The sequence below is a fragment of the Betta splendens genome, chromosome 19 (assembly GCF_900634795.4).
Source record: "Betta splendens chromosome 19, fBetSpl5.4, whole genome shotgun sequence".
NCBI lineage: Eukaryota > Metazoa > Chordata > Actinopteri > Anabantiformes > Osphronemidae > Betta > Betta splendens.
Window position 1 is genome coordinate 14367575 of NC_040898.2, and position 26255 is coordinate 14393829.

The 26255-nt window shown below is 50.6% G+C and overlaps 3 protein-coding genes and 1 non-coding gene across 5 annotated transcripts; 3 read left to right on the plus strand and 1 right to left on the minus strand.

Annotated features, from left to right (window-relative positions):
• Positions 1-1061: 1061 nt before the first annotated feature.
• On the plus strand, positions 1062-14791 carry LOC114845479 (neurabin-2-like). The gene is made up of 11 exons (XM_029133534.3): positions 1062-1397; positions 1626-3048; positions 9348-9480; positions 10075-10195; positions 10502-10606; positions 11664-11796; positions 12556-12708; positions 12806-12859; positions 12982-13211; positions 13289-13385; positions 13464-14791. Exons 2-11 carry the CDS (start codon positions 1744-1746, stop codon positions 13512-13514), a joined length of 2382 nt encoding a protein of 793 aa, XP_028989367.1. The 5' UTR covers positions 1062-1397; positions 1626-1743; the 3' UTR covers positions 13515-14791.
• A 2-nt stretch (positions 14792-14793) lies between these two features.
• Positions 14794-19355, minus strand: LOC114845477 (histone-lysine N-methyltransferase PRDM9-like). 2 transcript variants are annotated; one of them, XM_055504249.1, is made up of 7 exons: positions 19337-19355; positions 18203-18308; positions 18043-18132; positions 17586-17863; positions 17427-17494; positions 17151-17341; positions 14794-17060 (listed from the first exon to the last, which is right to left on the minus strand). In XM_055504249.1, the coding sequence occupies exons 2-7, from the start codon at positions 18297-18299 to the stop codon at positions 14998-15000; spliced, it is 2787 nt and encodes a 928-aa protein (XP_055360224.1). In that variant the 5' UTR covers positions 18300-18308; positions 19337-19355; the 3' UTR covers positions 14794-14997. The 2 variants fall into 2 exon arrangements, with proteins under 2 accessions (XP_055360224.1, XP_028989365.1); XM_029133532.3 differs by lacking the exon at positions 19337-19355 and adding an exon at positions 18578-18705.
• Positions 18930-19000, plus strand: trnag-ccc (transfer RNA glycine (anticodon CCC)). Its single transcript has one exon. It is a non-coding gene; the product is annotated as a tRNA-Gly (tRNA).
• fbxw10 (F-box and WD repeat domain containing 10) lies at positions 19009-25990 on the plus strand. Its single transcript, XM_029133533.3, is given in 13 exon segments — positions 19009-19533; positions 19535-19724; positions 19920-20066; positions 20212-20342; positions 20431-20532; positions 20619-20725; positions 20804-21007; positions 24118-24239; positions 24310-24464; positions 24543-24685; positions 24760-24918; positions 24989-25215; positions 25283-25990. Coding segments are annotated over 13 exon segments (2577 nt in total). The 5' UTR covers positions 19009-19146; the 3' UTR covers positions 25786-25990.
• The last annotated feature ends 265 nt before the right edge of the window (positions 25991-26255 follow it).

A 26255-nucleotide genomic window follows, 5' to 3' on the forward strand; every position in this document is an offset into this window, starting at 1 on the left:
GAAATTGTCCTACAGAACTACAAAAGAAAAGTAACTCAATGGTTCCTTAACAGGGATTAAATGACCAGAGGAAAACACATGTCCAATTAATTAGAGTAATCGATTATCCAATTGATTGAAAGTGGCTTATTTGTCTGATGTGTGTCTGTTCCACACATTCATAAGAATGGAGCCCATTTCCAGTGTTTTTGCAGACACTGATGGAGAAGCTAGGTGGCACTCCATCCTCACTGAACCGTCCAGAACAGAACCTCTCTGGTTTCCTGTCTGGTTGTCCTTCAGAATGGACCTCCAGCTGCTCCCATTATGATGAAAGGAAAATCATCTCTGTTCGCTGTGTGAGACTGCGTTGGCCCATGAACCAAACCAGCCCCCGTGAAAATACAGAACCCGAGACGGCGTGGGCAGAATCCAACCCAGCTCTGAGCAAAAGAAGCGCTGGTCCACCTGCGGTGATCACACGTCTGTCCTGGATGCTCAGCGCAGGAAGCAGGAACGGCAGGTCTGATTCTCTGGGTCCTAATGGGAGAGCGCTGCCTTCACAGCAGGGGGTCCCGCCTTCACACCTGCACCAGCTGTTTGTTCCACTTTACCTCCACGACTGTGGACGTAGCGGCTGAACTGTACACGAGTTTCTTTTTTCAAGCTAAAGCGGCATTATTTTCTATTTTTATTACCTCTCATCTGTTTTGTCTTCAGTGTTCGTCTTTTTAACCACTGGCTGTTTTAACTGTTGCTTTTAGAAGCTGAAGCGCTAGTTAGCCACCAGTGCTAGTTCATTACTCCTGGCTGCTTTCACTAATTAACTATGCAATACGATTAACTAGTAACTATTTAAACTGTTTTAGGTGACATTTGTCTTAGACTGCTGTTTCATCAGGTTTTATTACTTAAGCTTTTTCAAGCAGTTACTCTTCTACCTGTTTTAACTAATGGCTAATTTTGCTAATTGTTTAACCGTTTACTCTTCAGCATTTTCACCAAAGCAGCTTCGCCACATTTGGTTTTATTTATCGTTTCCACTGTTTTTATATTTATTTTATATTTATGCTATTTGACCTCTGTGGGCACCTAATTTTACCTTTAGCTAGCTAACTAGCTGCTTTAACTGTTAGCTAATTAACGCATTAAGCCAATTGTAAAACTATTCGTAATTACTAGCGCTCGTTGCTTGTGACTTTAAGTCATTTTATTCATATATTTTTATTTCTCCGGAGTTTGAACACATGGTGCGGTTCATGCTGAGACCCAGACGGGCTGCGGGCGCTAGGACCCCGCCGCCGCCGCCGCCGCCTCCTCCGCCTCCATGCTGCAGCTCCGTCGCTACGAGGACCAGAAATCTGCAGCTCGCAGAATGAAGAGATCAAAATGATCCTGCCTGTAAAAAGGGATTAAACGTAAGCGCTCTGTCGTCAGCTGCGGCGCATCCGTGCTCCGTCTCCGCGCTAGCGTCCCACAGACCTGTGCAGACACCCGTGCGTTGCATCGGCTTTGTTGCAGCTGCATGCGAGCTAATGACAGATGCATCGTGCTCACTTTCTCCGTTCCACTGGACGCGCGTTGCAGCGGATGCAGGCAGGCCTTTAATGCGCTCTGTTTTTGTTTGTCCCCATCTGCCGGTCTAGTTCGGGCGCCGCCTCGCTGGCATCGGCTCGGCTGCTGGTGGATTGGACAGATTTGCCGCCGGGGCTCGACGAGGGAGACATGCCGTCGCTGAGCATCCGTCGCGACGCGTGACCGACCATGATGAAGACCGAACCCACATCCAAGAGCGCCGGCTCCGGCTCCACGCTCCGGAGCCCGTCCCCGCACCGGAACGCGTACGAGGCGGGGATGCAGGCCCTGAAGCCCGTCAAAGACAATGCCGCCAACGGGGACCTGCAGGAGGGCCCCCGGGGCCGCAGGTACGGCTCCAACGTGCACCGCATCAAGAACATGTTCCAGCAGATGCAGAGCGCACCCCCCGCGGACGCGGAGGCGGACGACTGCGCCCGGAGCGCCGACAAGGCGGTGCGCCTCTCCCTCCCGAGAGCCGGCAGCCTGAACGAAAACGTGGACCACAGCGCGCTGCTGAAGCTCGGCTCGTCCGTGTCCGAGCGCGTCAGCAAGTTCGACCCCAAGCCGGAGAACGGGCACCCGCGCGCCTCGTCGCCCAGCTACTCCAAGCTGCAGGAGACGCGCCGCATCTTCGAGCAGCCGCAGCAGGAGAAGCTGGCCACCACGCGCGTGCTGCTGAAGAGCGACAAGGCCGCGGGCCTGCAGGACGGCCGCCTGGACGTGGTGGCCCGCTTCAACGGCAGCACCGAGTCCCTGGACAGCCTGGACACCAGCGAGGCGGTGTCGCCCACCGTCAGCCAGCTCAGCGCCGTGTTCGAGAGGGCGGCGGAGCTGCGGAACAACCTGCACCGCCTGTCGTCCACGCCGCCGCTCCCGTCCCGGGGCGTCAGCGCCAAGGTGGGCGTGCTGAACTCCAAGATCATCACCAAGCGGGTGTGTGGCTTTGCAACAGGCCACCAAGGGGAGGACGGAGGCCAGGAAGGGCCTCAGAGGGGCCCGAAGGGGAGGGGGCCCCCCGCGTCCGACAGCATCAACGGGGGCCAAGGTGTCGCACAAGGCGCTCCAGCCGCCGACCTCTCCTCTGCGCCCAGTGAGGAGAAGGAGAAGAGCGTCGCGGACGCGGGCGTGGAGGCCAAAGCGGAGGCCAGAGCCCAGCATCCGCCCCGAGGCGCGGCGACGGAGAACGGAGAGGCGGCGTCCGAGGAGGAGAGCTCGTCCCGGCGGGAGGAGGGGGCGGCGGCCGAGGGCGCCCGCGAGGACGACAGGACTCTGAGGGAGGAGCAGTCGGGCCGCGATTCTGTGGACATCAGCGCCTACAGCGCAGTGGGCGACGACTTTGGAGGAAGCCAGGCGGACGAGGACGAGGAGGATGAGGATGAGGCGGACGACCGCTACGAGCCCGAGTCCAGCTGCATGGAGATCGCAGGGCTGCCTGCGGAGGAGGACCCGCCCCCGTCCAGGAAGATCCGCTTCAGCTCAGACCCCATCAAGGTGAGGAAAGAGGAGCAGGAAACGGTGCTTCTGATGAGCGATGATAGAACAGGAACCCTGGAACCTTATGGGCCCATTTCTGCTTTGTCTACATTCAAACGTGGGCTTGTTTCGTGTTTTTTCATGTCGAGAGGCTTGTTGAACTTGACCTTACAGCTTATCTGCGGTGCAGTCGGCGCCACTGCTCCTGTCAGCTGTTTTAATGAACTCACTTGGCTCCTGTTGGTGTCAGAACGATGCTGACATTTTCATTTCAGCCTGTCTCAACATGGGGCTTTGCACTCACCCTCCCTCCACATGACTTAGCCAGTTGCTGATGGATGGTACTGCGTTCTTACAGTGCAGCTAACACGGGCCCATAAAGAGCCGTGATCCCGGTGCTCGCAGTTCAATGCAGTGAAAGTTGGTTCTGTAAATAATTGTAGGGGAAACAGTCCTAAAAGGCCTGGATAATTAACCCTGTTTTAGACAGTGGATGCTCTGTCATGTGGAGCTGAGTGTTTTGTGTGTGTGTGTGAGAGGGAGGACGAGCGAAAGGCGGCTGTGATGTCTTCTTGGACCAGTGAGATGAGAAAAGAGAGACGAGGAGGAGGCCGAGCTGATTTAAAGTGTCTCTCTGTGTCTGGGGGTGGTGTAATGATCCAGAGAAGAGCATCAGATCCTCTGCAGCTCCGTCTCACTGCTCCGCTCTGCCTCGAGGTCTGAGGGATGCGGAGACTCTAAAAGCTAAAGTGGGCCCTGACTCTGCATCACACACGCACTGAGACGTTGCTGTGACCGAGGGCTCCTGTCCCGAATCATGACCAGTCAAGTTGAAACTTTCCCCCACTTTGTCCCCGCGGCTGCACACTCATAAGGGTATGTTAGCTTAGCATAGCACAAACCCAGCAGGGCACACACCTGACAGGTCCCCGGTTTAATACATGCTCACAATCACTCACACGTGAATGAAATCGACATCAAACTGTTCCTCTGAGCAGCAGCTGTTAGCGGTGGTGGCGTTTGGTAACTTTCCAGCTAAAGCTAGTGACGGAGAACACTGTACCAGATGCTGTGAATCTACATGTAAACAACATGGGTTACAACATGAGGAGGGAAATGCATTTGATATTTGTTGGTGAGGCCTCAGAGACGGTTCAGAATACAGACTATGACGCTAACACCCTTTCCTCCTGGTCCTCATTAGAATAAATGCAAATAGAATACTTTAATATTTAATTGAAAGGAAGATTTGCAGCTCGTGTGGAGCCAGTCTGGGTGGAAATGAACCTCTCTGCCATAATGCTCATATTAATGAAGGCTGAACTGTTGCAGCAGGAGAAGTAAAACATGGCCGACGGTGGTGATAGTATATCCTCCACAGATTAGATAAGTAGCAGGAACCATTATGAGCGCCGTGATGAAGAAGCGAGAACCAGACTGTGATGAAAGCCAGAATTCGGTTGTGACTCTGCAGTCATCATCAGTGAATAACCTCCTACTGGGCCCTTTCACACTGTATCACAGTGCCCTTTGTTATGGAGATTGATGCAGGGGGCCTGAGATGGGAGGGACACTCAGTATAAAGCCCAAATGTCATGCGACTGTAACTGCCAGATCTCCTCCAAACAGGAAGCGCCTGCTTTTACGGCATATTTCCTCCTTGTTTGCAGCAAGGCTTTGGACACCTTGCGGTGGAGGCAGCCACACGTCTGGGCCCTCGTCGTCCTTTACTCCCATTTACACCCATTTTACTGCCTCTCTGCCTCGCTGTCTGTCTGTCTGTGCTCCCAAACTGGCAAAAATAGCAGATCAGCTCTGGGTAGAGTTCACACTAGAGCCTTTGTTTGCTCCTTCTGACACTCTCTCTCACACTCCTTGGTTTCTCCCTCTTGCTCTTTGTCACCAGTCTGCTACTGTTAGTAAAAATAGCAGCATTGTTATCGTCACAGACGCGCCTCGCTTCTCGGGGCGGCCGCCTCAACCAGTGCAGGAAGCCGCTTCTCACGTCTCATTTACTGCTGTAGTTTTTTTGTTTTGGCTGAATTCTGCATGGCTGTATTGGGATACTGCAGTTCATGGTGTTGTCTCCTGGCATGTAGTGATTTTATTAAATTATTTATCACATTGTTGGAGGACAGTAAAAAAAAAGTAAGATAATCCACTGGATTTGCACAGTGTACCCTCCCAACGAGGAATAATCAGATTGATTTTCCCTGCACCAGAGTCACCTCGCTCAGTCCACACACACACACACACACACACACACACACACACACACACACACACACACACACACACACACACACACACACACTGTTCTTGTGGGTTCCTGCTGCCTACGCAACTGAACAGCAATTCTGCCGGCTCAAAGAACACCTATGATTTTCTCTCTGTATCATTAAGGCAAACAAAGACTGTTCTCATATTGTAATAGAGTTTTGGAGTTTTTAATTTCCAAACAGAAGAAGAACTGCATTCTTCAATGTTGCTGCCACAAACTGCAACTCATACATGTATCATAGTCTATGAGAGCTGTCCATTACACAGACTCTGGACCTGCAGCATCATACAGTGCATTACTCTGCAGGTCCAGACAGATTATGAGCAGTCGCTCTGTTCCACCCCGTGGTCCTGCAGGGTGGTGGGTTGCAAGCGTTTGCAGTACTTGATGTGCCGACTCCCCTCAGGTTACTGCCACAAGGCATGTTATGTAATCACTCGCCATCATCTTGTCAGACTATCATAAAACCATAGATGGTGGTTATAGTGATGCCTGACTTTCACACTGTGATGTATGTATTTCTCTTGGAGTGGCATCAAGTAATGAGCTAATCTGCTCAGATATTCGATAAAGTACCATATGTACAAAATGTGGAATGTATCAAACTTCACACAACGCAGAAGTTGTTGTGTCCAGCCACATTCAGTCCTCGTTGACCTTATTCTCGTGATGCCGTGTCTTTCCAGAGGGTCAGCGTTAAGCCTGTATGTACGCGGCTGCTGACTAAAGACTGACCTGCCAAAATAGATGGGCTGGTGCCATGCGACCGTTGCTGTGACACAGGGTGAGGCCTTATCGCCTGGGGGGGGGTCTCCTCAGCGCCGCTGGAGCCGCATCTTATCTTCTGTCTGCGTGCTTCACGTCAGGGATCTGGGTTCAATCCCAGTTTTAGGAGGATTTAGGTGCAATTACCTGTCACTTCTAGACTTGTTTAAGCTGCAGAGATTGAGAAAACAATTCACGGTGCTGTCATTAAAGTTCGTGCTTTGGGTCCACATATGCTTGACTTCATTCACTTCGCTGCAGAAGGGAACGGAGCTGCAGCGATGCAGACATTCCTGAAAAGCCCTGAAATAATGGCTCGATGAGTGTGAGTTATGAAATGATGGAAAGTTGGGTGTTACAGCGCGGAGACTGAGCGGAAACGCACTATTTTTGTTGTGGCACCACCTACACACATTCTAAGCCCAAATTAGACGTGTTTTCTGAGACAAGGAGCAAAGCACAGCGGCTGAGCTGCTGTGAGGAGGACCGGGGCCGAGCGTTAGCCGCACCGCAGGAGGCGAGAAGCCCCTCTGACAGCAACTGGGTTGTAAAATACCTGCTACAGCCCCTGTGGGTTTCTCCACACACACCATAGCACAGCATAGTGTGGCTGAGTGGCCCAGCTAGCCGTCCTCGGCCTTTGTAGGACATCCCAGGCGGGAGGGAGGGAGGAAGGGAGTTTCCTGGCCATCTGTTAGCTCCTCTGACCTACTCTCTGCCACAACTGGAACAGCGTCATTCTCAAGCCCTGCCCACCCACCACCCCCCACCCCCCACTCTCCCCCGGGCGCCCTGCCTCTAATCCCAATGTTTGTCTACCAAAGAAAGCCAGCTCACTGTTTGAGGAGTGGTCTGCATGCGTGGGGCCGGGGCCAGAGTCTGCATTAGTCCGTCTGCCCACGACGAGGGAGGAAGGCGTCCTCTCGGCAGTGAATGTGTTAATTGCGTGCAGTGAAGGCAAGATTGTAGCTTCGCTTGCGTCATGGAACCAGCCATGAACGTGTTCACCGCCGCTCTGCCCACTCAAAGACCGCGGCGGCTTCTTCAGGGCCTCGTTTAGCGCCGCTGCACCTCCTCGTTTGAAGTCCTGCAGCGTCGTGGGTGTAAAACGAGGGCACCGTGAGCCACCAGCTGTGGCCTTTTGGGCCGAAGCTGTGCCACATGCACAGTGGGCACGCGGGCCTGCAGTCCACCGTTGTTGTTTTATTCTCTTACTTTGAATGCAAACAGTGTAATTTGGGTTTCTGTAATCCACATTCTGCTAATCCCTCTAAATACAAAGGTAACCTAAATCAAAATCCATTAGCCTCCAGCGCTGCCTCCCATGCTAACTGTCTGCCACAGGGTCAACAGGGTTCAGCCTGGTTCACTTCATGCAAACTAAGATACAGCATTGATAGAAAACAAAGCTCTGTGGTCCTCACATCCGAGTAGCAGTAACCAGCACATGTTTTTTCAATTCTATTAATATCTATATCTATTAATATGTCTGGTATAGTCTTAACTGTGATGTCTCGCAGTAACCAGGGCCTGTTCTTTCTCTCTTTGTGATTTGATTAACTGACTAATTAAGTGCCTTTGGTATTTATTATAGTTTTATTACATAATTGAATGGGTTGTTTGTTCCCAGCTGGATGTGTCAAAAACATGGGCACCGTCCGTACTGGTGTGAGAATACAGTGATAGCAAGAGATGAGATCATGTTAAACTCTGTTTGTACGACTAAGCAGACGCTTGTGTGTTCAGTCGCACATGGAAATACTAATAATAATAAATCGGAGAGGACGGGATTTCATTTCAAAGGCATTGTCTGATTTGACAGGCTCTTGGTTCCGGGGTTGCCACGGAGACGGGGCCCAGATAAGTGAAGCGTAGCTCAGAAGCTGAGAGAGCTGACTTTGTTACGCAGATGGACTAACTAAACGGCCGAGAGACAGAAAGTGAGAAGAAAGTAAACAAGGATTTAAGAACGAAGTGTTAAAATGTTTCAGCAGAGGGAACAAAAGATTCCTGAAAGGAAACGCGTGGAACTGGAACAAAATGCATGAAGGAATGTGTGAAAGAAGACAGCTCAGGCCTGAATTAGTGTGGCTAGTGGACCATGCAAGGCGGTGCATGCATAATCACCTTGGAAGACTGAAAGTGAGGCTTTTAAAGATTGAGCTTACGAACAGCAGCTGCAGGAGACCTCCATTAGCATGCTGGAGGTGCTTATGGAAACCAGAGTGAATGTGGGAAGTCGGACCCTGAGAGAGGCCTCTGTCTTCAGTGGTTCTGATCGATTTTCTCCCGGAGCGTTTGATCCTGTGCGTGTTACCAGTGTGAGGTGACAGCGAGAGAAGCCCCGTGGTCCCTGATCTGCATCAACAGCCCCGGTCAGTGGGTATCGCACCACCGCCACACGTCACAGCTCAGACTGCAATTGCTTTTGCTATCTCAAAAATGTACAGTATTCCTAAAGACACAATAAACAACTGTGCTTCTGTGATGAGTCCTTGAACTGCTGCCAAACTAAAGGATAGAAACTAGTTGCTGACAAGTTAAACTGAGTTTAGTAACTTTATTTCAGGAGGAGAACTGGTATCCTTTCAACCTTTTGTAGTTAAATTCCAGGTAATGCACATTGAGGATGCACTTGCATTCACCTGTTGTTATCCACACCAGTGATTCAGCACTCACTCTTCTCCCCAGGGTGCACAGGAAGTGACGGGTTTCAGTAGCACTTACTAAATTTAGAGCGATGCAGGGATAACTGGGGGGTGTGAGGAACCACATGAGCTGCAACAAAGAGGAAGGGGCTCCTAAAGTAAAGCTTGTTGGCTCAGGGAGACATGTCACCACTGGAACAACACTGATTATTTGTGCAGAGAGGATTAGTTCTGATCATTAAAGGATGTACACATTTGTCAGTGAACACATTCGTGTCACATTTAGAGATAAATAATTTATCTTGGGATGAGGTCCATCTAGGTGTCCCCCCTTTCCTGTCTTTGTGCTAAGATGTCTGTCTCCTGGCTCAGGTTTCACGCACTTGACACGTCTGAGACGTTAATCCTCTTATCTCCTTCGCAAGGAGGCAGAAAATAAGTGTCTTTCCCCCAAATGTCTCACTATTCCTTTTTAAGCATATAAGGAATCACCCGGTTACCACCTGAGAATGACTCTCCAGGAGTCTGAACAAATCCTGGAACAAGCATCCCTTGGTCTTCTTTAATCTCTAACACAGATGCTGGAGAGTCTGAGTCTGCGTCCGTCTGTTTTCTCTCTGCAGGTTTTCGCCACCTACCCCAACGAGGACTATGACAGGCGCAACGAAGATGTGGACCCCATGGCAGCATCTGCTGAGTATGAGTTGGAGAAGAGGGTGGAGAGGCTGGACCTGTTCCCCGTGGAGCTAGAAAAGGGTACCGGACATTTTGAAGACTCATTTAGTCATTGTTTAAAAACCCTGGACGTATGAGACATTTCCAGCCAGTTCCAGCCGCGCCTCAGAAAGCTCAGCTATGCAGCTTTATCCTCCACCTCCTGCCAGTGGGCCACACTCAAAACATCCTTCCAACATCGTAGTGCAATAATATATTTATAGGGGTCTATATTTGGAATCTTGTACAGGGCAACTTACACAAGACACCGTATGGACCATGTTTTGTATAAATGATGCATTCCTTTGTATGCTTGTATGCTAATATTAATTTAGTCAGAATTAAAAGCATTTTTTTATTTTATGATTATGTAAAAGTCAGAGTGGATGATGCAACTTTCAAGTCTGTTACAGCTTATATGAAACAAGCTCATTATCTCTAATTACTTTTTTGAAGATGGTGAACTGCTGTCAGTGACTTTCCCGACTGTGGTTGCACAATTCAAAATATAAAAAAAAAACTTTGTGGAGGTTTATGAGGAAGAAAAGGCATCTTCAGTTTGGTGCATTTGGTGAGATGGTTGTGGTCACATAAATTACATTAACAACTGGTCTGGTTTCCCACACTCTCCTTCAGACGGTGATGGCCTGGGCATCAGTATCATCGGGATGGGGGCAGGCGCTGACATGGGCCTGGAGAAGCTGGGCATCTTTGTGAAGACAGTAACAGAAGGAGGAGCTGCGCACAGAGACGGCAGGCAAGTTGCTTTCCTCTAGTTCGGATGCGTGCTGTGTAGCTGAGGCCTCCCATGCTTACGGAGCCCTACAGTAAGTCAACACGAGCTTAGAAGCTGGGATTTGACTTCCACCAGTGGATGCCTTACTGTCTAACTCGCTTATTTTGGTCCCTGGCAACTGCAAACAGGTTTTGCTGCCAAGAATGACGACTTCCAGTATAAATGGAGTCTGACTTGTGTGGGCTTAAGTATAGCGATGATGAACAGAGGCCACAGCTGAGCTAATACTGCAAATCCAACGTTTCCTCTCCTAACTGTCTCCTGCAGGATCCAGGTGAACGATCTGATTGTGGAGGTGGACGGGACCAGTTTAGTGGGCGTCACCCAGAGCTTTGCCGCCTCTGTACTCAGGAACACCTCAGGAACCGTCAAGTAAGACTTCAGTGTCGATTGTGGTAGAAACTAGATGAGTTGTGAATCGGTGAAGAGTTAAACAGAACACCTGCTTCCGTTCTGCTTCTGTGCTGCTGAGCCTTTGAGCTGGAACGTCAGGGTTGAAGGTCTGACGCTCCTGATGTTACCAGATGTTGCTCTGCGTAGCTTTAAGCAGGCACACATTCGTAAATGTCTGGCATGTCGTCTTGTCCTCGGGACAGGGACCGTGACATTGTTTGTGCCACCGCTGCCACAGCTCGCTGTGACATACGACATTCTGGCTTGAGGAAATGGTTTCCTCGTGATATATATACCCACAGCCAGTCTCTCACGCTGCACCACATCCTGCCCATTCAGCTCACTAGACTGTAGAGCGGCTCTTGATTATAGCCTTCAGGGCTGAAAAGTTCCTTTTTGAGACATTTTGAATAAAGACTCCACAACTAGAGCTCCAGGAAGCGCCGCTACCAGGAACAAATGCGTTTGGCATCAGACGTATTATTTTGATGCGGCATCAGAATGTTTTGTGTGCTCCTATTTGTCATCTGAGCTCATTCATAATTCAGGGTTTGGTCAGCATTGTTGCCGTAATTGTTAGTGTTGTGTGTTGTGAAGATCAGAGACGTCCATATATAGTTCATACATTATGGATCAACTGCTGCGATGGCAAAGGCCACTGGAGCCCTGACCCGTCCATAAAACAGCATCGGGCAGATGAATAGACGGGGGGCAGGAGGGGTGTCTGTGAGCATTTAATTACCTGTTAGTGCTGCAGAAATTGAAAGGCTGCAGTGGTTGACTTAATCACCATGTGCAGCTCCGTCATGATTCACTGTGCGTTTCCTGTGCACTGTTTACTCACTGGCTTTAATTGGACAAAGTGCTGGGAGCCTCAATCAGGAAACCTATATCCTACATAATGATCTGTACTATGAACCAGCAGAGAATGTAGATGCTAATCATGTAAGAGACCAGCACCACAGCACAGTTCTACTGGAAGCTGGATATGACATGGTTTTCTTGAGTGTGATCTGGATTTCTGATGGAAACGCAGGTTCGTGATCGGGCGAGAGAAGCCGGGTGAACAGAGTGAGGTTGCCCAGCTCATCCAGCAGACCCTGGAGCAGGAGCGCTGGCAGAGGGAGATGATGGAGCAGCGCTACAACCAGTACATGGACGAACAGGAGGTCAGTCCCTGAGGAGCCGCTGGAGGAGGCATCTGACCACACAGACCGACTCCACCAGCGGAGGACAGCCGAACCCACCATGCGCATGGTGCCGTTCGGCTCAGTTTGAAACAGATGGAACAAAAGCAGTCACACAAAGGCGGTTGATAAGAGCTAAAGACATTTAAATACATAACCTTTGCAGCTTGATAAGAAACAAAATGCTGCCTGAAAATGAAAAACAAGTCGGCCTGTTGGGCCGTGTGTCCCTGGTTCCCCTTCAGGATTATGGACAGCATCATGACCAACACAGGCACCTCTCTCTGCTGTGGCTGTGCTGTAGCTTTTGGCCAAAATCCACCCTTTCGTATCCAGCATCAGTCTGATCAAACGATAAGCTCAGCACCAAAACGGGGACAGATCAGGATCACTCGAATTTTGTGACCCAGGACGTCCTTTGTACGTTGTTAATCTGTGTGCATCAGATTTTCTGTGGGCTTCAGGTTTACATAAACAGAGTGTGAGTAAAACATTGTCTACAGTTTTATTGTAATAACTGAGAGGAGGTTTCCTCATTCATGCAAGGGTGATGGTGGCTGGTTCATGAAAGGAGTCTGAATGGAAAAAGAGTTTTGCGCCATCTAGTGGCTGCTTGGTGTCCCAGCACAGAACTGTAGCTACAACCACAGAAACTAGTATAAACTAGTAAAACCCAAGTCTGTCAAATTCCATTTTTAGTTGCATAGAGCATCCCTGTAAACGTTTAATTTACACCTGCAGGGTGGGGAATATGGCACAGACGAGGAAGAGGATGACGACGAGGAAGTCAGTCCTCCGTATCCTAGCGCCATCGAGGTGTTCGACCTGGCAGAGAACGAGGACATGTCCCCTCTGGAGACGGACCCGGAGAAACTGGCCCATAAATACAAAGAGGTGCTTAATTAGAGCATTTGCTGTGTAATCACAGATGAGCTAATGTACCTGATATTAATACATGTATTTAAAATTGTTATCCTTTTTTGCACTGAAGCTGCAAATAAAGCATGCAGTGACTCAAGCTGAGATCCAGCAGCTGAAAAGAAAGGTGAGTCATATAATTAAGAGTAAACTGAATCATTGTTTTATAGTAAATGAAATGATAAGTAATTAATTTAGAGGTCAGAATTGTCCGTGTGCATGTATTTAATTCTTTGTCTCTCCTTCCAGCTGCACCACACGGAGCAGGAGAAGCAGCGCTGGCGCATGGACAAGGTCCAGCTGGAACAAACCCTACAGGAGAACAAGGAGCGAATGGAGAAACTGGAGGGCTACTGGATGGAGGCTCAGAGCCTGTGCCAGGCAGTGGACGAGCACCTGAAGGAGACGCAGGCTCAGTACCAGGCACTGGAGCGCAAGTACAGCAAAGCCAAGCGCCTCATCAAGGAGTATCAGCAGAAGTAAGAGGGCAGAAGCTCAATGAACCGCGCTGCCATGCATCTGAGCCAGCGTCACACTGTGATCTGCTGTTTAACAGGGAGATCGAGTATCTGAAGAAGGAGACCCAGCGTTGTGCACAGGTCGGAGCCGAAGCCACTCTCCTAAAGGAGGAGTCTGGACAACTCCAAGAACAGGTGAGAACAGATTTACCATCAGGCATTTGTTGTTTCCCATCTTATGAATCTCACATGCGTTCTCCGGTGTCTCCTCAGGTGGCCGACCTGGAGTGCAGGGTGGAGGAGCTGAAATCTGAACCTTTATAAAAAGCCTTCTTTCCTTCTCCGTATCTCAGACACCAGAACTGGTGTTTAATGTTCTCGCCATGAACTGCAGGGTCTTTTCTCGTGTCCAGCCTGAGCTTGGCTTCTGGTCGCATACTGTATGTGTCCTCAGGCTTCGTATTTCTGCCACATCACCCTTTTAACCACGTTTTTCTGTTGACGTTTTCTGGGAACACAAAGAGCATCTTCATCACGACAGACGGGACTGTTGATCTGCAGATGTGCTGTTCCTTTTTAAGTTCAAGATCTCCGTATTTAACCCTTTCTTTGTGGTTGTGACAGACCAGGCCGTTGCTTTTAATTGCCAAAAACAGATTCCTTTCTTTCCTTTGCTTAGTTTTGTGACCTTTTTGTCTGAGTTTGTACAGATGTGAAACTGTGTGGTTTAACAATCATTTTGGTTTGTAAAAATTTTAATGTGTATAACATTCAGCATAATATAAACGAATGGGATGGAGGGTCGTTGTATATTTAATGTGAGGAAGGAGTTTGCACAGAGGACATCATCCAGGTGCTTCGCTTGTATGGAGCCAATGGGAGTGTGAGGAGTCTTTGAAGATGTACAAACAGTAACCTGACCTTCGTAGGGGTCACGTCATTAACCTTGAGAACCACCTACTGCCTACCTTACAGACGTGTATGTGTTTTTTACACATTAGGACTCTATGAGCCGCTCATCCATCCTCCACCGCCCACCCCTCGCTTCTTTCCGAACAAGGAGCACAGAAACAAGCCTCCAACTGCTGTGCCACAAATCTAAATGGACCTTTTCCCCTCGAAGAGTTGTGTAACTGGTTTTAGTTAGGACTACTGATATAAGAAACATTACTGGACTGAAAGAAGTTGAAGACGTGTCTCGAACCAGCAGCTGCACGTGACACCGCTGTGTGTAGCACATGGAAAACACTGCCAGGTTTTTACCTGTTTCAATTTACGCACAGTTTCAATGAGTCTTCTTGTGTCAACTTGTGTCATACCAGTAGGTTTGTATAGTTCAGGTAAGACTAAGATATTTTAATTTTACTTAATATTTATAATCTAGTCAAGGTGGAAACTCGAGGAAAGACCGACGAAAGCAATGCAAAAAGCAACGTTCACTAGTGTCATGTTAAAAAGCAGAACTGGGCGACGACAAAAACCAGATGAATGATCTGAAAACTAAAAAAACAGGCATGTTATGAATATTTTCATAATATTAAGGCTTGTACAGTGCACATGCTTTGCATTGTATGTTTTGTGGAATAAATGGTGAACAGTGACGCCCAAGCAGTTTTTTTTTATTTTCAGAGGGATGACATGAACGATGAGTCGTTTCTGTAACGTGAAAGATTTTACTTTCTACAAACGTAGGAAAAATAACTTCCAAACAATGTTGTGCACAAGTCATTTAAACTTCTCTTGAACTTCACTAATCAATCCCATTTAGTGCAATTCAGCTTAAAGTTTTCTCCAAACAAACATATGACTACAGATGCATCTTCTGATGGTGTCTCTTGAGGTGGTAGTTTCTTGAAAAGCTCTTTCCACACTGGGTGCATTTGAACATTCTCTGTCCTCGGTGAAGCATCTGATGAGCTTTGAGACTCTGCGGGCGGCTGAAGCTCTTGCAGCACTCGGGGCAGCTGTAGGGCCTCACCCCCGTGTGCTTCTGCTCGTGCCTCTTCAGATCCCCCGACTGGCGAAAGCTCTCCCCGCAGTGGGTGCACAGGTAGGGTTTCTCTCCGGTGTGGGTCCGGAGGTGCACGTTGAGCTGGCCCGTGTACGAGAAGCTCTTGGAGCAGTGGGGGCAGCTGTACGGCTTCTCGCCTGTGTGGATGCGCTGGTGCTGCTTGAGGCCGTAGTGATTCATGAAGCCTTTTCCACAGTCGGTGCACAAGTAGAGAACCTTGACCTGCTGGAAGCACGCGTGCGATTTGAAAGCTTTGGCAGAAGCACAGCTCTTTCCACAGTGTGGGCATTTATATTCCTTGTCACCCTCCTCCTGCTCCTCCTGCTCCAGTGTGAGCATGCTGCCATCTGCATCACACTGGGACACATACTCCACAGGGTGGTGCCTCCTGATGTGTTTGATAAGGTAGCTCTTCATGGTGAAGGAGAACTGGCAGTAGGAACACGGGAAGAGCTCAGACGTGCAGTGATACTTGGAGCACAGGTTGCTCTTCTGATGCTGTTTGAGGTTTCCAGGAGAGGTGAAGACTTTATCACAGTGCTCGCAGCTGTAGGACTTTGCATCCTCGTGCACCGTCTGCTCGTGTCTCTTCAGGAAACCCGACTTATTAAAGGTTGCCCCACACTGACCGCACCTGTGCTGCCTCAACGCACACTTGTGTCCTTTGAGATCGTCAGAGTTTCCGTATGTCCGTTTGCAGCGATTGCAGCTGAACCACTTGTATTTTCTCAGCTTTGCGGTTTGTTCTGTGGACGCCTCTGGTTCGTTGGAGTCCTGCTCACTGGTTAATGGCTTCTTGCAGTTGTCCGCCCTTCTCTTTGGTGCTATAAGCTTTGTTATGGCAGAAATTTTCGATCTGGCTCCAAGTCGCTGAGGCCGCTGATAGGGGAGATTCTGGGTGCATTTCACAGTTTCTGCCTCTGAGGGTTCTGGAATGAAGTCAGGATCGTGGCTGCGATCATCTTCAGCCGCCGGCATTGGACCTTCCTCATTTTCTACTGTGGTGTCCTGTGAGTGCTGATCACTAATGTGCTGCTCAATTAAGTCCACGGAAGGAAAAGCCAGCGAGCACTCGGCGCAGCCAAAGGGCAGAGTGTTTGGTTCATCTGGAGCAGGCTCGACTTTCCTCTTCTTCTGCTTCTGGTGACTGCGTAGGTGCCTGGCCAGGTCGTTGAATTGGCCGAAGCACTTCTGACACACGGAGCAGACATACGGACGTAACCTCTCATGAACAGACACCTTGTGCTTTTTCAGGGAAACTTCATTTGTGAAGCTCTTACTACAGTTTAAACAGTTGTACGGAGATGTTTCTGCTTCTCCTGCAGGAGGTGACTCAGCTTCAGTTACATCTGCTGCTGCTTCCTGTAGTTTCTCACTTGCGCCTGTTTCACCAGTTACATGGCCATCTACATTTGCATTATTCTCACAGGGGATTTGGTTCTGATCAGGAACTTCAGTCAGATCCTGCTTTCTGTGAACGACTTGGTGTCTGATTAAGCCGGACGCTTGGCTAAATGTTCTTCTGCACTGTGGGCAGCAGTAGGGACGCTTGTTTGAGTGGACGCACAGCTTGTGCCTCCTGAGATGAGGCATTTGTTTGAAAGTCTTGCCACAGTCATTGCAAGTGTTGGCCTCCATGGAATCCACAGATGACACCACCAGGGAGGCTGCCGACTGGCCTGTGTCAGCAGTGGATGTGCAATCTCCTGCTGCAGCCTCCTCAGTGGCAGGTGTTGAACAGTCCACTGCACAGTGTGTGTGGAAGTCGTCTGCATGTCGCTGAAGGAAGGCCTCTGTAGTAAAGGAGAGCTGACACTGGGAGCACAGGAAGATCTGAGAGGTTGCAGCTGAAATACTCTCTGCAATTGAAAACAGAGAGATTAAAATTACAAAAGCAAAGCAGCAAATAGAAAAACATGGGACTAGTGTAACTCAGGCTGTGGTTGTACCTGCTGCATTTAACTTAATAAGCCATATCTGGGACCATGCGTCACTGAAATGGGCAAGAGATTTGCTGCTGGGCCAGACCATGAGCTCGTCCCCAGCGTGTATGGTGCGGCAGCAGTGGAAAAGGATGCTGCCCTTATACTGGACCGCCAGGAGATTGGTCTCCTCTTTATTACGAGCACAGTTGATATATCTTTGAGCAAGGAAAGGAAGAAAGTCAGTAAATCCACTTTTAGAACCACATTTTATGCCTGCAATATCCGAATGGAAAGCGTTACCTCATCCAGTTGGAGTGTGTTTCTCTGGAAGCATCGATGTATTCGTACTCATCTTTTCCTCTGTAAATCTGCACAAAATGACAGAATGTGCACAAGAATTTCAAAAGGCCAGGACGTAAGCGATGCAATGACCCAACTGACTGATCTATCTGTGCCTACCTCCCAGGAGAAGCTGCTTGCCACGGCAGCTTCCCGTGTGCTCACCTCCCCCTCGTAGGGCCCAAAGTGCATTCCCGGGGACACATTTGGCCCATGATTTATGACCCCGACCCCCCTCCCAGGAATACTAGATCTGCCTATGAGCAGGCCAAAGGGAAGCGTCAGCAGGGCCCTCTGAGGGACCCCAGAGCCCGATGGAAAGTCGAGAATGAACGACGGGCCATTTATGTTTGAGGGATCGCTCTGATCCTGGAAAAGAGTCAAACACTCCTCACAATCTGGAAAATATCAGAGGCAGAAAACGAGAAAAATGAGCGTATTCCCTTTGTGGCTGTATTATTAGCATGCAGGTGAGTCTGTAGCTGATATTAAATGCTACCTCCTTCAGTAGCTTAATGAGGGTGAAACCTTAATAATGTGTGATTCACATATGCAGAAGATACACGACAGAGCTTACAGAACCCATCTCCGCCCTCGGAACCGTCTGTTCGTCCCACGTCGTCCAGTAACTTCTGGATGGGCGTTTCTGCCTCCAGGACCGGAACCACTACAACAGAACCGAACAGTGTTCACTGGCGTCCGCGTGAACATGGAGCCCAGCTGTTCGCACACTGTACCTGCAGAGGCGTCGTCCTCAGCGGCCACACACTCCTCTGTTATGACGACCTCCTCCGTGGCCTCAACCCACTCGACGCCGCTGCTTCTGTCTGACATTAGCGCAGACTGAGAGACGACGGGCACGTTAATCCTTAGCGAAGCCTCTCATGTACAGCCTGCGCTACGATAACTAGACAGCACGTTAAGCTAGCTAGCTATAGCAGTAAACAGTGCAGCTAGCTAACACTAGCTAGCTTTACACAGGAAAACTTCATGACAAAGTGGTGTTGACAAGTGTCTTAACGCTCTGCTAATAACACACTTTTAACGCAGCTATGCTATATGGCTAATGCGCCTGGGTTTTCGGTCATTTGACTTTAAATCAATGCACGTACACGTATATTAAACCTGCTATACAAGCGTTAACTAGCGTTCAAAACGAGTCCATCGACATACGGTCCCGAACCAGACTAGAACCCAGAAACAAAACTATCAGCCAACTAAGGAGCTGCCCCGGAAGTATATTTAATGTATTTCAGAATAAGGGTACTCGTTTCAAAACCAAAGTATGTACGAATGACCTGGGCAAAATAACTGCTATTGTGATATATGTAGTTAATTTGAAATTTTCTCAACGAGTAAATATTATCAACATATAACAGCTTAAAAATATTAAATACCACAACAAAACAGGGCAAAGCGTGACATAATCTATGTATATGCTATTGCAGAGGTACTGAATCGACGGCGCCGCTGGTGTAGTGGTATCATGCAAGATTCCCATTCTTGCGACCCGGGTTCGATTCCCGGGCGGCGCACGGCATTTTGTTGGTTACGGTATTTATACGTTTTTTATGTAAGCATACACATATAATGACATTAGTTACCACCGGGATGTCTGCACAACATAACTTCTGAACATATTACGTTTCCTGATGTCACTTGTTGCCTGGTGACCTGCTGAATGATGTCTAAATGTTTGTCTACGCTCTATAAAAGGACAACTGTTGCGTGGCAACGACGAAGCCAACAGAAAGCGCTGCAAACTCAAAGCATCCACATGAAGTCGGCAGAATTTGGTGGAATTTTGTCTGCGCGCGAGCTCGGCTCCGACGCGGCGGAGGGATGCCCCAACATGTGCGGCATGTGCGCACCGTGCGTCTTTGCGCCCACGCCACCGGGCTTCATCCAGTGCTCGTGGAAGGTGTCTGATGGGTTCAAGAGGAGATTCGTACTGGACCTCCTTTTACGGTGCAGCAGCGTCCAGGTGCTCGAACGCGTCCACAGCGTGCTCGGTGTTACGTCATGGGCTCTGTGCGCGAGCGCCCGCGCACGCAGCCGAGCGTCACCTCCAGACCCACCCGCCGTTTGGGGTGGACGTGAAAAGGATCTGGTTCTGGTTCCGCAGCAGTCCCAGCTGGATGCAAACGCGCTACCTCTGCCGCGTTTTGTCTCGCTGTGACCCAGAACTTTTACGCATGGCCTCCAACTTAATCAGCGTCCTCCTGATTAGACAAAAACGAAGATTTCTGCAATTCAGTAGTAAGAGCGCAGACAGAAATATATAAAGTCTGACAGTGACAATCATTACACTGTTTATTAGTGTTCATCTGTAAAAAAGTTAAAGTTAAGCTTATCTTCATTGAGTGCTGTGAGTTTGACGGGTGCACACTATTGAATGAATTATTATAACTAGAAATTTACTATAGTTTTATTTTCATGTATATTATATTTCAGCGAGTTTCTCCACTAATCGAGATCAGGACAGCGATGAGGATCCTGCTCTCATGGTTGTACCCGGATCCACAAACTCTGTGTGTGGAGTCAGCCGATACCGAGACTTCATCGGCTGCCTCCCCGTGGATCTGTCAAAGAGGATCCTGGGTAAGACAATACCCGCACGAAACACTAAACCTGCTGCAGGAAAACACAGTGTCCACAGTCTGGAAGACATCTGCTCTAAAAGCCCACATTCAGATTAACAGCGTCTTTTTACACAGTCCGTCTAACTTGCTGCTTCTTCCCGCAGGTCTGTTGAAGGAGTCCACTTTGAGGCGCTGCCAGAAGGTTTGCAGATACTGGCATCGACTCGCAAAGGAAACCATCGAGGAAATGAAGTTCAGAATAAGCTTACGGGAGCAAATGAAGACCATAATGGCCGTAAAGCAGCTGCATGTTTACACGGTTTAGCCACATGAACATTTAATGCTACACAAGGGTTCAAGCTGTGGAATGTTTTATCTTCTAGAGATGTAAATCTGTCGCTGTCAGTCCAACTTACGCCAACTTCGTGGACGTCTTCGTACCGGCGCAGGATGGAGAGACGCAGGACGAGCCGACTGTCCAGCAGGTCAAAAACCTTAACCTCACGTCCATGAGCGCGGACTTGGTGCCAGAAATGAACGGTCACTTTGAGATGGTTGATTTTCTTCACAGTTCACACCATTTGAAGCAGCTTATGCCAAAATCCAAACCAAAACAGTGCAAATGGAAGAACGGAATGTTTACTGTGGCGCATACTTCACCAAAGTCCTGCTGAACAGGTGGGTTTCATCCAGACCCACTGCAGCTGCTTGTGCCTGTTTAGCTGCAACAACTCATGCGTGGTGGCTCATTCACAGAGAAGACGCCCATCGCGTGGTGGACTACAGGGGCGGAGCGCTCATGGCCGCCGGCTCCAGGGATCGAGTGGTGCAGCTGTTTCACGTGGCGTGGGAAACCACAGCGCTGTCCACGATGAAGGGCCACGTGGCCGGCATCCGAGCGGTGCTGCTGTGTGAGGACAGAAACCTGGTGGCGACGGCGAGCGGCGATGCGAGCATCAGGTGAGGAGGACGTGAACCTGCGGTGAAGCGAGCGTCAGGTGAGGAGGACGTGAACGTGAGGTGATGCGAGCGTCAGGTGAGGAGGACGTGAACCTGCGGTGAAGCGAGCGTCAGGTGAGGAGGACGTGAACGTGAGGTGATGCGAGCGTCGGGTGAGGAGGACGTGAACCTGCGGTGAAGCGAGCGTCAGGTGAGGAGGACGTGAACCTGCGGTGAAGCGAGCGTCAGGTTTAGAGGACGTGAACGTGAGGTGATGCGAGCGTCAGGTGAGGAGGACGTGAACCTGCGGTGAAGCGAGCGTCAGGTGAGGAGGACGTAAACGTGAGGTGATGCGAGCGTCAGGTGAGGAGGACGTGAACCTGCAGTGAAGCAAGCGTCAGGTGAGGAGGACGTGAACCTGCGGTGAAGCGAGCGTCAGGTGAGGAGGACGTGAACCTGCGGTGAAGCGAGCGTCAGGTTTAGAGGACGTGAACGTGAGGTGATGCGAGCGTCAGGTGAGGAGGACGTGAACCTGCGGTGAAGCGAGCGTCAGGTGAGGAGGACGTGAACGTGAGGTGATGCGAGCGTCAGGTGAGGAGGACGTGAACCTGCGGTGAAGCAAGCGTCAGGTGAGGAGGACGTGAACCTGCGGTGAAGCGAGCGTCAGGTTTAGAGGACCTGAACCTGCGGTGATGCTAGCGTCAGGTTTAGCGGATGTGAACGTGAGGTGAAGCGAGCATCAGGTTTAGAGGACGTGAACGTGAGGTGATGCTAGCGTCAGGTTTAGAGGATGTGAACCTGCGGTGAAGCGAGCGTCAGGTGAGGAGGACCTGAACCTGCAGTGATGCTAGCGTCAGGTTTAGAGGATGTGAACGTGAGGTGATGCTAGCGTCAGGTTTAGAGGACCTGAACCTGCGGTGATGCTAGCGTCAGGTTTAGCGGATGTGAACGTGAGGTGAAGCGAGCATCAGGTTTAGAGGACCTGAACCTGCGGTGAAGCGAGCATCAGGTTTAGAGGACGTGAACGTGAGGTGATGCGAGCGTCAGGTGAGGAGGACGTGAACCTGCGGTGAAGCGAGCGTCAGGTGAGGAGGACGTGAACGTGAGGTGATGCGAGCGTCAGGTGAGGAGGACGTGAACCTGCGGTGAAGCGAGCGTCAGGTAAGGAGGACGTGAACGTGAGGTGATGCGAGCGTCAGGTGAGGAGGACGTGAACCTGCGGTGAAGCAAGCGTCAGGTGAGGAGGACGTGAACCTGCGGTGAAGCGAGCGTCAGGTTTAGAGGACGTGAACGTGAGGTGATGCGAGCGTCAGGTGAGGAGGACGTGAACCTGCGGTGAAGCGAGCGTCAGGTGAGGAGGACGTGAGCGTGAGGTGATGCGAGAGTCAGGTTTAGAGAATGTGAACGTGAGGTGATGCTAGCGTCAGGTTTAGGGGACCTGAACCTGCGGTGATGCTAGCGTCAGGTTTAAAGGGCGTGAACGTGAGGTGATGCTAGCGTCAGGTTTAGAGGATGTGAACCTGCGGTGAAGCGAGCATCAGGTTTAGAGGACCTGAACCTGCGGTGATGCTAGCGTCAGGTTTAGAGGATGTGAACGTGAGGTGAAGCGAGCGTCAGGTTTAGAGGATGTGAACGTGAGGTGATGCTAGCGTCAGGTTTAGAGGACGTGAACGTGAGGTGATGCTAGCGTCAGGTTTAGAGGATGTGAACCTGCGGTGAAGCGAGCGTCAGGTTTAGAGGACCTGAACCTGCGGTGATGCTAGCGTCAGGTTTAGAGGATGTGAACGTGAGGTGATGCTAGCGTCAGGTTTAGAGGACCTGAACCTGCGGTGATGCTAGCGTCAGGTTTAGCGGATGTGAACGTGAGGTGAAGCGAGCGTCAGGTTTAGAGGACGTGAACGTGAGGTGATGCTAGCGTCAGGTTTAGAGGACGTGAACGTGAGGTGATGCTAGCGTCAGGTTTAGAGGATGTGAACCTGCGGTGAAGCGAGCCTCAGGTTTAGAGGACCTGAACCTGCGGTAAAGCGAGCATCAGGTTTAGAGGATGTGAACCTGCGATGATGCGAGCATCAGGTTTAGAGGACCTGAACCTGCGGTGATGCTAGCGTCAGGTTTAGAGGATGTGAACGTGAGGTGAAGCGAGCGTCAGGTTTAGAGGACGTGAACGTGAGGTGATGCTAGCGTCAGGTTTAGAGGATGTGAACCTGCGGTGAAGCGAGCATCAGGTTTAGAGGACCTGAACCTGCGGTGATGCTAGCGTCAGGTTTAGAGGATGTAAACGTGAGGTGAAGCGAGCGTCAGGTTTAGAGGACGTGAACGTGAGGTGATGCTAGCGTCAGGTTTAGAGGATGTGAACCTGCGGTGAAGCGAGCATCAGGTTTAGAGGACCTGAACCTGCGGTGATGCTAGCGTCAGGTTTAGAGGATGTGAACGTGAGGTGATGCTAGCGTCAGGTTTAGAGGATGTGAACCTGCGGTGAAGCGAGCATCAGGTTTAGAGGATGTGAACCTGCGGTGATGCTAGCGTCAGGTTTAGAGGATGTGAACGTGAGGTGAAGCGAGCGTCAGGTTTAGAGGATGTGAACGTGAGGTGATGCTAGAGTCAGGTTTAGAGGACGTGAACGTGAGGTGATGCTAGCGTCAGGTTTATCGGATGTGAACCTGCGGTGAAGCAAGCGTCAGGTTTAGAGGACCTGAACCTGCGGTGATGCTAGCGTCAGGTTTAGAGGATGTGAACGTGAGGTGATGCTAGCGTCAGGTTTAGAGGACGTGAACGTGAGGTGATGCTAGCGTCAGGTTTAGAGGATGTGAACCTGCGGTGAAGCGAGCATCAGGTTTAGAGGACCTGAACCTTCGGTGATGCTAGCGTCAGGTTTAGAGGATGTGAACGTGAGGTGATGCTAGCGTCAGGTTTAGAGGATGTGAACCTGCGGTGAAGCGAGCTTCAGGTTTAGAGGACCTGAACCTGCGGTGATGCTAGCGTCAGGTTTAGAGGATGTGAACGTGAGGTGATGCTAGCGTCAGGTTTAGAGGATGTGAACCTGCGGTGAAGCGAGCTTCAGGTTTAGAGGATGTGAACCTGCGGTGATGCGAGCGTGAATGTCCTCACCTGGCTCCTGCTTTCGTCCGCAGGTGCTGGAGTCTGAAGACGGACCGGTGTGAGGCGGCTCTGTACGGCCACACCGGTGCCGTCACCTGCCTGGACGTCCACGGCGCCAGGCTGGTGTCCGGAGCCAAGGACTGCAGAGTGAAGGGTGAGCCTTGCGTCAGCGTGTAGACGTATGACACATTCTGGCTGTGACTAAATGTGACGCTCGCCTTCAGTGTGGGATCTGAACACAGCGACGCCTATGGAGGGCGTTGGTTTGAAGCACCCGGCCGCCGTCCGCTGTGTGAAGATCAGAGCTGCAAACATCTACAGCAGCTGTGACCGAGGCCTTGTGAAAGTGTGGGACGTGGAGCAGGCCTCTGTGGTCCGGGTGAGAGGACGTCAGCCTGTCATCTGTAACAGTGACGTGAAGGCATTCCTTCCACATTCTCTCCATTCTCCCTTAAAGGTGATCGACGCCCACAGGAGCTCGGTGAAGTGTCTGTTTGTGGACGAGTGGCACCTTCTCTCTGGGGACGTCAGCGGCCGCGTGATGTCCTGGAGCACCCGCTCTCAGGCTGAGGCCTGTCTCATCTCCTTCACCCACCCACAGTAAGCACGAAGCCGCCTCGCTGCCGCCGGCGGCCGGCTGGTGTCCGACAGGCTCACACTGCTTTGTCCTGCAGGGAGGTGAGGTCCCTGAGCCTCGTGTACCTGCGCGTCCTCACCGGCTGCATGGATGGAGTCATCCGTATCTTTAACTTTCTCACCGGAGACTGTTTGAGAAACATCACGGCCGAGAACGAAACGGGACGCTTGCTGTCTTTGCACTTCAGTGAAAACAGGTGAGACACTTGAATGGCTACACTTATTTATCTCGGATGCTCAGAGCTCTTAGACTCGTTCTCTCTTCAGTATTTTAGTGAACACGACGTCTGCTGTGAAGCTGTTCCAGTTTGGCAAAGTGTTCTGGGATTACGCCGAGTCAGCAGCTGAGGGATCACACAGGATCCCTCCCTGCAGCTCTGACCAGGTGGATCCCATGGCTTCAGCCAGTCGACCGATGGGTGGATGTGACAGGAGGAAACAAGCAGGAGCTGAGCTGCTTCACCACCAGCGCTTCCTGTCCGGCTCCACGCGAGGTGAGCAGGCAGACAGCGCAAAAACCAGCAAGGCCCTTGTTGTGAGCGAGGCTTTTCTCTGCTTTAGCCAGAGGTTCCTGTCAGAGCGACGCACAGTCACTGGTGCTGAGTGAGCGCTCGGCTCGTGAGCGGATTGAGAAGCGGGGCCCACATCACCCTGTGACGCGCGACTCCCTGCTGCTCAGGGTCGGTGCCCTCCAGAGGGCGCGGAGCAGGGACGAGGTCAGCCTCAACACGGAGCGGAACGCAGCCCTGCGAGACTCCTGGGGCCCGAACGCAAGCCAGGGGCCTGTGCAGCTCGCCCTCCGGGCCCCGAACCAGGGTCCACGCAGGGACGGACCCAGCAGGGCCAGGACCCGCGTCCCCGCAGTGAAGCCTGAAGAAGAAGCCACGGCTCCTGACAGCGTGAGGCGACACCAGCACGGAGGGCAGCTGCTCCACAGGCGCCCAGAGAGGGTCCGGGCTCGTCAGCTCTGCAGCTTCAGACCCGCTCAGAGATCAGGCTGGGTTCAAGCAGCTGAGAAGATCGGCTGGAACCTAGTTTACGAGGCCGCTTGTGGTGATTCATGAAGTGTCCGCTAGGGGTCAGTATTGCAACAACGCTTGCAGACTGGGCGAGACTCTAGTTCAGCTCCAACTATATTTATCTTTTAAAATCTGATCTGAACCAGTAGCTTGACTACGATTAGATATTTTTCTATTTATATTTTTCCTATAGTTTATGTTTTGTTATTTTTAATAGGGGGAGGATTAAACAGCTTCATTTTTAAACATATTGGATTTTTATTTAGGTTCAGCTCAAACTCTTTGAATCTTTGATTTCCAAAGCTTTGTGATAAGTAGCTATAATAGCTACTACTATTCCTCGGTTAATGAAGCAGCTTCAAACCTGCATTTGAGGCTTTAAAGCAGACGAGTGAGCATCCTCAGAGACCTTTCACCCGCCGCCTCGCCTCCAGCCTGCAGGGCATCATTAGGAGCGAGGAGGTTGAAGATCAGGGGGAGAAGGTCCTCGTCTTTGACAGCACCAGCGAACAGCT